General features: G+C 49.7%; 1 protein-coding gene across 1 annotated transcript; it reads right to left on the bottom strand.

The window, feature by feature from the left end:
• Positions 1-378: 378 nt before the first annotated feature.
• Positions 379-3,865, bottom strand: Rpl14 (ribosomal protein L14). The gene is made up of 6 exons (XM_027415411.1): positions 3,728-3,865; positions 2,924-3,025; positions 2,329-2,423; positions 1,189-1,288; positions 1,045-1,098; positions 379-705 (listed from the first exon to the last, which is right to left on the bottom strand). Exons 1-6 carry the CDS (start codon positions 3,728-3,730, stop codon positions 418-420), a joined length of 642 nt encoding a protein of 213 aa, XP_027271212.1. The 5' UTR covers positions 3,731-3,865; the 3' UTR covers positions 379-417.
• Positions 3,866-10,837: the final 6,972 nt, after the last annotated feature.

The raw sequence follows: 10,837 nt of genomic DNA, 5'->3' as shown, positions 1-10,837 counted from the left end.
CCCTCCAATCAGCAACTTTTCCTAGAAATATGCAAGCTTATTTTACAGTCCAAAATTACCAGTCTTGCAGTAGAAGAGAAGAAATCTACCCTGACACACAGGACAGGAAGGCACCTAGCCCCGCTCTACCTTTAAAGAATCTCCAACTATTGAAAGGACAAAATTCCACCTGCTTGTAGGAAACACATTTATTTGTACAAGGGACAGCCACATTGTTCTAACTGCCATGGTACCTGTGCAGTAGGCAAGTTCAGTTTGGCTATGGCTGTGTGCTGTTAAGGCCCAGGTAGAGTGAGTTTAAATAAATGATCCTGTTATAATCCCATCTATCTTTTTCTAACACCCACTCGGCGACAAGTTTTGAGTCCACACACGAGATGCCGACATGTCAAAGAGCCTTTATTACTTTGTACAGCCTCATGCTTTCTTTCCAGCTGCCTTTGCAGCAGGGGTTTTCTGGGTCGGGGTCTTCTGACTCTTCTGACCTTTAGCAGGAGCTGCAGCCTTCTGGCCTGCAGCCTTCTGGCCTGCAGCCTTCTTGCCTGGTGCTGTCCCCTTCTTGGCTGGAACCTTAGCTTTAGCAGCTGCAGCTGCAGCCGCTGCCGCTGCAATGGCAGCCTTAGCAACAGGAGCTTTTTTGGGCGAAGCTTTCAGGATAGCAGCTCTCTGAAGTTTCTTGACCTCAGTCTTGATGATTCTGTTCCTCTGGAGAAAGACAGGAGAGCATTCAGGGCAGGCTTACACCAAACTTGCTCTATGTCCACTGTTGAACAAGCTTCACCCACAGAACTAAATTCAGGTAAGGATACTACTCTACAATATTGTGTGGGCATGATGGAAGGACAATTAGTGGGACGAGTTCTCTCCTTCTACCACCATGCTGCTCCAAGACTCAAGTCAGGTCACTGGGCCAGCATCCTAACCCTGATGAGTACCTTCACTCACTGCGCTGTCTCTCGGGCCCCAACCTAACAAGCACCATGAAACAGGGACTGGCCACTGTCTCCTCACACTCACACAACACATGTACATCTGAAAACTCACCATTTTCTTTGCTTTCATTACTTTGAAACGATCAAAATCTGTCATCTTGGCTTTCTGTTAAAAGAAAACAAAATGATCTCTCCTGTTGTTTGTCAGCACACACCCCCTCCCCACCCTCCAGAGCTCAAGGCTTCACGCCATTACCCTTTCTCGGGCATCAATCTTCTTGGCCCATCTTGTGGCCGACCATTTCGTATTGATATCTGCTTTCTCCCAAGCTTTCCGTACATATTTCTGGCGGGCACTATGTACATGAAGAGCAAGACCGTGGATTAATGAATCAGCTTCAGTTGTCTTCATAAAACATAGGCTAGACAATGCCCCCCCCCAGGGAATTCCAAAGACTGGAAAAATCACCTGTCTGAACACACATACTACTTACATAGTGCATGTGCATAAAACCATGTCCTTTTGTAATTAATAAAAGCCACTCCTTACACCAGTGTATACTTTGTTCATTAACTTGGCCAAGTTTCTTACCCACCCAAAACTTCCTTACTGCTTGCTATGAACCCTCAATACTCACCTGTAATCACTCCGTAACTACTGCCACCCCTGAACCACACTGTCTCTCAAAACATGCTGGCTGCCTCAGCACACCCAACATTGCTGACTTGACAACCACACTGCAAGGCAGGGCAGGCGTTCTAATTTGCATTTGTTCTGTGGCTTTACTTCCATAAGCTGGAAACAGGCTTTTTTATGTTGAATACTTTGTAACCACAACCATAGTCGCTTTAAAGGAAGGCATGGTAACTCCTTAAAACACACTAACTCCATCACCAAGGTAGGCCAAGACAAGAAGGAACCTATCTCAACACCAAAAGCACACAACTTAGAAACAAACCACCACAGGCCATCCTGGCCACTGCTCCATGGTGCTTGCCAACACAATGAAGCCACAAGCACAATTCTGCTCTAGCAACAACGGTAGCAACGCACCAAAGCCACTCTGGGAACGAGCCGAGTTTCTCATTGAAAACAAAACAGAGGAGCTAGGGGGTGGTGGTCGTGCCTTTTAGTTCCAGCACTCAGGAGTCAGAGGCCAGCCAGGTCTACAAAGCTATACAGAGAAACCCTGTCTCGAAAAAACAGTGGTAAGGGAAAGAGACCAAATATGGACAACTTTCATGACGGTAAAATGACTGGGCGACCCTAACTAATTAAGGTCCGTTTGCTGACATTCTGGGTTGGCTCTGAACCCTCTGTATTGGCAGAATATTCTAAAGGGGAAAAGCAGACAGTGGCACCAAATTGGAAGGCAGCTAACAGGGAGTGAGTTACCTGTGTGGGAACTTGAGGATGAAGTCAGTAAGCTGCATGCACTTAAAAGGCATGGCCTGTCTCCTCACCCGAGTGCAAGGTCCATCGACTAAAGCCTAGAATACAAAAACGGGGATCTCAGATGGGAACCTGGTCAAGATGCCCGAAAACAATAAAATCTCTTGACCTTTCCAAGACTGGGTATCCATGACTATTCAAATAAAGCCAACAGCGTCCTGTGAGCTCCATGGCCCAAGTCGGGGGCAAACTCCTAGTTCTCCTACCTCCTCGTCCCAGAGAGCTGATGACAGGCGTCACCACACCCAACTTCAGGGTCTTGAGCAAAATCTACCTCCAGCTGCTCTGAATTCCTTTTATCGTTACCTTTTTTGAACTCCCCTGCATTTTTGACCCCAACTGAAACATCTGCCTAGTGTACTTCCTGAGGGAATCTATGAAGAGCGAACTCTCCTCTGCACTTCAGACTCCGTGTCTAGCGTTCCCTCCAAGGGAAAGCTGTAACCTACAGAACCCCACCCGAGGGCCATCTACGGTGTCGTCAAAACTCACAGCCACGTTAAATGAGAGGCTGTGGGCCGCTTCCTCTTATACGTACTCTGTTCTGATCGATTACATCTACAATCGCGACCAGCTTGCCAGCATGAGGCCCAAAGGAGACGTAGGCCACCCGGCCAACCTCCACGAAGCGCCTGAACACCTGAAACAGATAAGGAAACGGGGGTTGGTCTTTTCTTTTTTTTTTTTTCCTTGATTTTCCGAGACAGGGTTTCTCTGTGGTTTAGGAGGCTGTCCTGGAACTCGCTCTGTAGACCGGGCTAGCCTCGAACTCACAGAGATCCGCCTGCCTCTGCCTCCGAGTGCTGGGATTAAAGGTGTGCGCCACCACTGCCCGACTTCAGGGGGTTGGCTTTAACTGTTCCAAGTCCGCTGCTTACCGGCTGTAACACAAGGGCTCAGAGCCGCTCACGGGCCGGATGTGCCGTTGGAAACCGGCGCTCTGCTTGGCTTAAAATGTCCCGCGGCCGCTGTCCCGGGGTGGCCGGGTCCCGGGGTTTGCTCTTACCCATCCTCCAAACCCTCCCGATCGGCTCGGACCCCCTCCCGGCGTAGGAAAGGACGACTGGAGGGGCCCGCGAGCTCGCCCACCCGCCTGCTCGCCAGCAGCAGCGCCGCCACCGCGCTCCCCGCCAGTGCGCACGCGTGGCCCAGGCTCGCCCGGCCGGGCCTCCACGCAACCGGGAGCCGCGCTCCCCCGGGGCTGGATTTTCCACGCTCCGCCGCCTGCCCCCGCGCGGCCCGGGTCGCGCAGAGTCACCCCACGCCGGGGCTGGCCCGCCCGGGGCGGAGGGCGAGCGCCCCGACCGCCGCGCTCTCGGAGCCCTGGGCAAGACACACTCACCATGTCGGCGGCGCTCAGCGAGAAGGAAGAAGGCCCGCCCGGCCGTGCGCATGTGCCGGCGGAAGCTCCGCCCCGACGTCCAGCGTGCCCGCCGATTGGTCGAACGCGGCCGTGCGTGCGTTGGCGCGTGCTCGGTGGCTGAAGTCATGGCGGCGGGGCCTCCTCCGGGCGGCGTCTTCTCGGACACGTGCTGGAAGAAGTTGGCGTCCTCGTTTCTCCGCTGCTGTTGCTGGGGTTTGGGTAGCGACAAGGTGTTCGTCCAAGCCCGGCCTCCCGGACGCTGGCACGACCGGACGGGGACGGGAAACCCGAGTCCCCTGCCAGCCGGGAACACGCAGCGAGACCCCGTTCCCCGGTCTTAGCACGTCACGCTTCCCCCACAGATCCTGGGCTGGATCGTTTGGGAAGAAATCTCCCATTCTTTCATGCATCCATTCTTTCATGCATTCGTTCATGCTCGTGTGCGGGCCTGTGTGCAGTGGCCGCGTCGGTCCTTCCTCATTCTTTTGTTGTTTTGGTTAGGATTTCTTGTTTTTGAAACAGGGTCTCTCTATGTAACCCTGGCTGTCCTAGAACTAGGTAGACCAGGCTGGCCTCCTCCCAAGTGCTGGGATTAAAGGCGTGGCCCACCATGCCCAACCCTTTTTATTTTCTGCCAGCACAAGACTGGGCACTATGGAGACCCAGAAGCAAGAGAATGGATAACTTTTGGTGGCTTGCAACAACAAAGTCTCTGAGACTTTGGAATAGTTTGGGTGAAATTCACACAACCCTGAGTGTAGTAAACAGATACAAAAAAAAGTATATATATATATATATATATATATATATATATTGTATTTTTTTATTTTACATAAAATTCACAACCAGCAAACCCCTTAATGTCAGAGAAGTATAGATTGTAGCTCTGAGAGGTGTCTCAGTGGATAAAGCACTTAGCGACGGGTCAGAAGTTCAACTCTCTTAACACCCACATGAATGTACAATGGGTGTAGTGGCCTGCCTTGCAATCCCAGCCCTCAGGAGTCTGAGGCAGTCGGGTCCCAGGGGCTCACTGAACAAAGAACCTGGCCTACTTTGGTGACCTCCAGGTCCCACAGTAGACCTTGTCTCAAAAACAAAGTTGGAAAGCAATGACGATGCCTGAAGTTAGCTACTGGCTTTACAGCGGTGCAGGCACAGCTGAACGTGCGGGTGCACACGTGGGAACAGGCAAAGCAAAACAACAAAAACTAGAACCCATCTTCCTTTTCCTTGGCGCACACCACAGTTGCTGGAGGGGCAGCAAGCTTTCTGAGTTCTGGTCATGCTGTCCCTTCATCCCGCCAGTATGATACAAGAGTGTTTACTTTTTGCAGACAAAGATCTCCCTGTCGCAGCTGTGCCCTTTTTTCCCCTAAGTGTGTATTAACTTAAAAAAAAATTAAAGACAAAGAAAACCCCTTTTTCTTGATGAGAGTTCCCTGGCTCTAACATAACCAGAGAATTGAACCCAGGTCAGGGAGGGAGGACTGAGATGGTTTAACATCCAGTGGTCTAGTGAGTACACTTTGGGGAAGTCCTCTGGTTTACAGGACTTTGCCATGACGATGCAGCCAGATTATGTCACCAGCTGCCATCCGGCAGTGTTGTCTTTTACCCTCAACCTACAGGAGAGACAGCATAACCTAGAGTCCCAAGGTCCTCCACCATCTCACCTGCACACCCTCCGATGTTTTAATATTTTGTTTTTTTCCTCCTGGAAAGACCAGAGCACATCTTTATCAAGAAGCATCAGGCTGCTTCAGATTTCTTTCAAACTCTGTTTCATTGACAAGGGAACCTTTTCCAAACAAGTCTGGTCTTTGCCATAGTGCAGCACTCCTCAACCTTTGGGTCGAGACCCCTTTGGGGTCGAAAGACTCACAAGGGTCACTTCAGACCACAGAAAAACATAGATATTTACATTATGATTCATAACAGTAGCAAAATTACAGTTATGAAGTAGCAATAAAAGTAAAGCTGGCGTTGGTGGCGCACGCCTTTAATCCCAGCACTCGGGAGGCAGAGGCAGGCGGATCTCTATGAGCTTAAGGCCAGCCTGGTCTACAGAGCCAGTGCTAGAGTAGACTCCAAAGCTACTCAGAGAAACCCTGTCTCGAAAAACAAAACAAAAAAAGTAATTTTATGGTTGGGGTTCACCACAACACAAGGAACTGTATTAAAGGACCGAAGCATTAGGGCTATTGAGGACCTTATGAATCATAATGTATGCAAGATATCCGAAATTCAACCCAGACCCAAAGAGGTCTCAACCTACGGGTTGAGAACCACTGCACTAGAGTGGGGCAGGAATCAAGATGCCAGCTGCAGCCCTCTGGAAGCAGCAGACACAGCAGCACAAGACTCAGAGACAACCAATCAATGAAAGGAAGAGCATCTGACGATGACCCCAGGAGTCAAGATGGCAGCCGCCAAGCTCTGGTTCCTTGAACCTCTGCCCAGTGCCCGTTAAAAAGTGGTGGAGGAGGGGACTGGAGAGATGGCTCAGAGGTTAAGAGCACTGACTGCTCTTCCAGAGGTCCTGAGTTCAATTCCTGGCAACCACATGGTGGCTCACAACCATCCGTTATGAGACCTGGTGCCCTCTTCTGGTGTGCAGATATACATGGAAGCAGAATGTTGTATACATAATAAATAAAATATTTTAAAAAAGGGGGTGGAGGGGCTGGAGAGATGGCTTAGCAGAGTTCAATTCCCAGTATCTACATCAGGTGGCCCACAACCACCTGTAACTCCGACACAAGAGGATCTGATGCCTCTGGCCTCCAGCCACATATCCACATCATAAAAAGAAAAGAAAAAGGCTGGCGGGGCTGGCACCTACAACAGGGAAGCCCTGGGAATGCTCAGGGAATTTCAGCAGCTGTCCCTGTCATCTGGTCCCACCCCTTGTGGCAGAAATTCATGTGGAAGACACAGGGAAGACAAACAGCAGGCACACTGCCCAGACGATCACAGGCCCAATGCCCCTACTGCTTCTGCCAACGGCTACTCTGGGGGTGTGCCTCGGATTTCTTACTCACTTAGGGTGGCGGACTCGGTTTGACAGAGGAAAATGTTTGAAGCCTCAAAGGGAAAAAACAAATCAACATTTGTGCCAGTAGCTAACCCCAAGCTACCCTGCCCCTGGTATGCAACTATTATGAACAGGTGTGCACACCCGTCTCCCATCTGCACGTGGTGGAGGTCAGTGCAGGACCAGAAGCAACGGCAGGAGCCAAAGTCACTGTGCCTAAGATCCACAAAGAAAAATGCCCCTACCCTGTAAGTCCCCTGTTCAAGGACAGATGCTGCCTGAAATGCTGGAGGCTATTGTTTATGGGAGATAAGGAACCACTTGTCTTCACTCCCCTAAACAAGACAGGGTATATGCTTGTCCCTGATTGAACCTGATGGGAAATACAGTGGCCTTGTGGGATTCCCTTTTGTTTTTGTTTTTTTCGAGACAGGGTTTCTCTGTGTTGCCTTGGCTGTTGTGGTCTTGAACTCACAGACATCCAAAAGACTGTTTCTGCCTCCTGAATGCTGGAATTAAAGGCATGTGCCACCATCCTACGGCTGTGGGATTGCCTTTTTAAGCCTCTGCAAGGCATGACCAGTGGCCATTTTCTGGGAACCCAGAGATGGACCTGGCTAGGGAGCCCATCAACCTGACCAGTATTTAATTAAAGCTTGCCTCAAATTTTGCTGTAAACTGTGGTGGTGATCTTTTTCTCGACTGGTGCGATCAATACAAGTTGAGGAGAAAAGGGTTTATTTGGCTTACAGCTTACAGCTTACAGCTCACCATGGAGAGAAGCCAGGGCAGGAACCTGGAGGCAGGAACTAAAGCACATGTAGAGGAACACAGCTTCTTGGCTTACTGCTCAGTCTGCTTTCTCATACACCCCAGGACCACCTGCCCAGGGGTGAAACAGCCCCCAGCGGGCTGGGCCCTCCCACATTAATCACCAATTAAGAAAGAGTTCCACAGACTTACCTCTTTTGGAGGCATTTCTCAAGTGAGGGTCCCGATTCCCAGATGACCGTAGCTTGTCTTAAGTTGACAAAAACCAAAGCAGTACACTGGGTGTCTTCCTCAATCATGAGAGAGTCTTTCACCAAACCCAGAGTTTGCCAGTTCAGCTAGGCTGGCCACTGAGCCCCGGAAGTGTGCTTGTCTCCACCTGTCCAACACTAGATGGCCACTTAGTCCACCGATCGAAACTTTTCATGCGTGTGGGGATCCAAATTCAGGCCTTTATGGACACTGAGCACTTTACCCACTTTGTTCTAGTGTGTGTGTGTGGGGGGGGTCACCTTGGGGGCCAGGGAAGGCATCCAATGCCCTAATGCTACAGGCACCAGTTAGTTGTGAGCTGGAAACTGGACTCTAATTCTCTGCAAGAGCAGCAAGAAAGCACTCAACTTCTGAGTCGTTCCGAAGGCCCAAGTGAGCCTGTTTCAAACAATTTCTTGTTATTTTATGTGTATGGGTGTCTGAGTGGATTTCTGAGCCCCAAGTGAAAAAACAAAACAAAACAAAACAAAAAAAACAAAAAACTTAGCTGCAGAGGCCAGAAGAGGGCATCACATCCCCTAGAACTGGAGTTTGGTAGACTGTTATGAGCTGCTCTGTGGGTCCCCTGCAGGAGCAACAAGTACTAGTAACCGCTGAGCCATCTCTCCAGGCCCTCTCATCCAACCCCTCCTCCTGTGAAGTCTGTGTTTGCTGGAGAGTGAAGAGTGAAGAGGTTCTGTGTGAGAAATCCCACGGAAAAGCTTTCTGTTGGTACAGGTGCCGAGTGTGACTGAAAATTCTAACCACCCCAACATGTGCACAAGGCCTTCTCCATCCTGGCCCTGGGCCTGCTGTGTCACACCCAGAGGGCAGCGGAGAGGGTGGGAATCAGAGTGGTGCTCTGGAAGACTGACAGGACTTGACTGGGCTAGCTCCAACCAGTGTTCCTCGGAAGCTTGTTTTGAGTGCTGTTATCTGCCTATGGTGGCTGTTCTGACTCCGTGGTCCAGTGTAGACAGAGCACACGTACCTGTATTCTGTAGAACTGGGTCCTGGGATGCTTTCCTGTAGGAGGCTTGAGAGGTGAAGCATGGGACAAGCAGCAGTTGGATTAGGAATGTGACTCAGTGGAGTTTTCCTAGGTACGTGAGAACCTGGGTTCAAACCTCCAACACTGCCAAAATGAATACACTCAAAGCCCATCACAGTGGTTCAGGAACAAAACAGACATGCATGGGTCGTTCTTAAACACAGGTGGTCCTATGTATTTCCTTGATTCTTTTTATTATTAGGTCATAAAAGCTTTGGAAGGAAGTCTTAGGTGACATCTCCAGTTGTTTTTACAAAGCAAGATATTGATTGTGTATAAGCTGTGTGTGGCAGTGCGTGGCTGTAATCCCAGCACACAGGTGGCTGAGGCAGAAGGTGCCAAGCTAGGCTGGGTGCCAGGGATGCATGGCAAAACTTTCTCAAAACCAAAACGAGGGCTGGGGAGGTGGCTTAGTTGGTGATGTGCTTGCCACATGAGTGTGAGAACCGGAGCTCAACCCCTGGAATCCACATTAGAGGGGGCTGGAAAGAAGCCATACATTATAGTGTAAACTTGTAATCACGGTGGTGAGGTGGGGTGTGAGACTGGTAAGTCCCTGGGCTAGATGACCAGCCAGCTAGAAATACAGTGGAATAGCTCAGTTAGTTCTTCCCTCTGCCCCTCTCTGGCAATGATGTTGGCTAGATCAGCCTCTCACCTCTTTTCCACTGTGAAATGGCATTTCAGAGTTCTCTGTATAGTAGGTGTGGTGGTGTGTACTTGCAATCCCAGCTCCTCAGGAGGCTGAGGTGGGAGCAATAAGGCTGGGCTGTACCAATACGCACAGTTTGGAGTTGGAGATCAGGTGTGAGTGTGTGAAAAGCAGTACCTCTGTGTGAGCAGCAGGGGTGGTAGAGAGCCAGTGGTGTGTGTGTGTGTGTGTGTGTGTGTGTGTGTGTGTGTGTGTGTGTGTGTTAGACATTTTAGGGGTATAGGTATCTGTAGAAGGAGCACAGATGTAGGGCCATGAGAGTTGAGATAGCTGGGACAGTGTAAGGGTATGGGACAGGTGTGGCTTTATGAGTACATAGACACAGCAGGATTGAGACATCTGTGGTGTGTATAATGTGTGCAGAACACAGCCAAGTAAGGATTATCAGGGAGAGCTCACTTACTGGTGTGAGAAGCAAAGACAACCAAAGAAGGCATGCCTTTGGCAAGGGGAGAGACACCCAGAGCTGGCTTTTGGACCTATACAACTAAGAATGTGTTATTCAGCCATGATGCTGAACACTCAGCACTTCTAAAAGCAAGCATGGAAATGTTCCGGCTTTATTAGACACGCGTTTGTTTTTAAATAAATAAACTGGGAGGCTCCCAGAAGTCAGAGATTGGCAAGTAAAACCAAAATGTTTGACATTCTAAAATTTATTTTTATTTAAAACGTTTTTCATTTACTAACTTTTATGCGTGCGGCATTCTGTTTGCATGTTTGGCTATGAACCACATGCATTCAGTGCTGGAGGAGGCTAGCAGAGGGAATCAGCTCCCCGGGACTAGAGACACAGACAGTTGTGAGCTGCATATTGGTGGTGGGGGGGGGACTGAGCCCAGGTCCACTAGAAGAGCAGCCAATGAGCCATCTTCCAGCACCTGTTTTTATTCTGATTTATGCATCTTTGTGAGTTTGTGCAAGACCCATCTCAAAGCCAAAACAAGGGCTGGGGAGATGGCCCAGTTGGTCAGTAAAAGACACGCAAACCTGAAGATCTGTGTTCAGTACCCGGAACTCAAGTTATATATAAAAAATAAAAACCGGAATCCCAACACCAAGGAGCAGAGGCAGAGCTACATAGTGAGAATCCCCTTCTTTTAAAAAATACCACCCTATCTCCTTCGGAGAAAGGGCCTCATATTCTTCATATTTAACAGACACACGTTGCAAAATAAAAATAAGAGTTTATTCCACATGGTGCTGACAACCAGCCATGCGAAACAGCATTGACCTGTATCTGTAGCTCCTGGGCTTGCTGAAGCC

This window comes from Cricetulus griseus, chromosome 4, assembly GCF_003668045.3.
Source record: "Cricetulus griseus strain 17A/GY chromosome 4, alternate assembly CriGri-PICRH-1.0, whole genome shotgun sequence".
Classification (NCBI taxonomy): domain Eukaryota; kingdom Metazoa; phylum Chordata; class Mammalia; order Rodentia; family Cricetidae; genus Cricetulus; species Cricetulus griseus.
This window is presented reverse-complemented; position numbering and strand designations above follow the sequence as displayed.

Bases quoted from the DNA above. Each gene is read 5' to 3' on its own strand.
- Rpl14 (XM_027415411.1), bottom strand. The intron at 1,099-1,188 runs GTAATGGCGTGA...TTCTTTTAACAG, and splicing joins AGATTGATGCCCGAGAAAGG to AAAGCCAAGATGACAGATTT. The intron at 706-1,044 runs GTGAGTTTTCAG...GTCTTTCTCCAG, and splicing joins TAATGAAAGCAAAGAAAATG to AGGAACAGAATCATCAAGAC.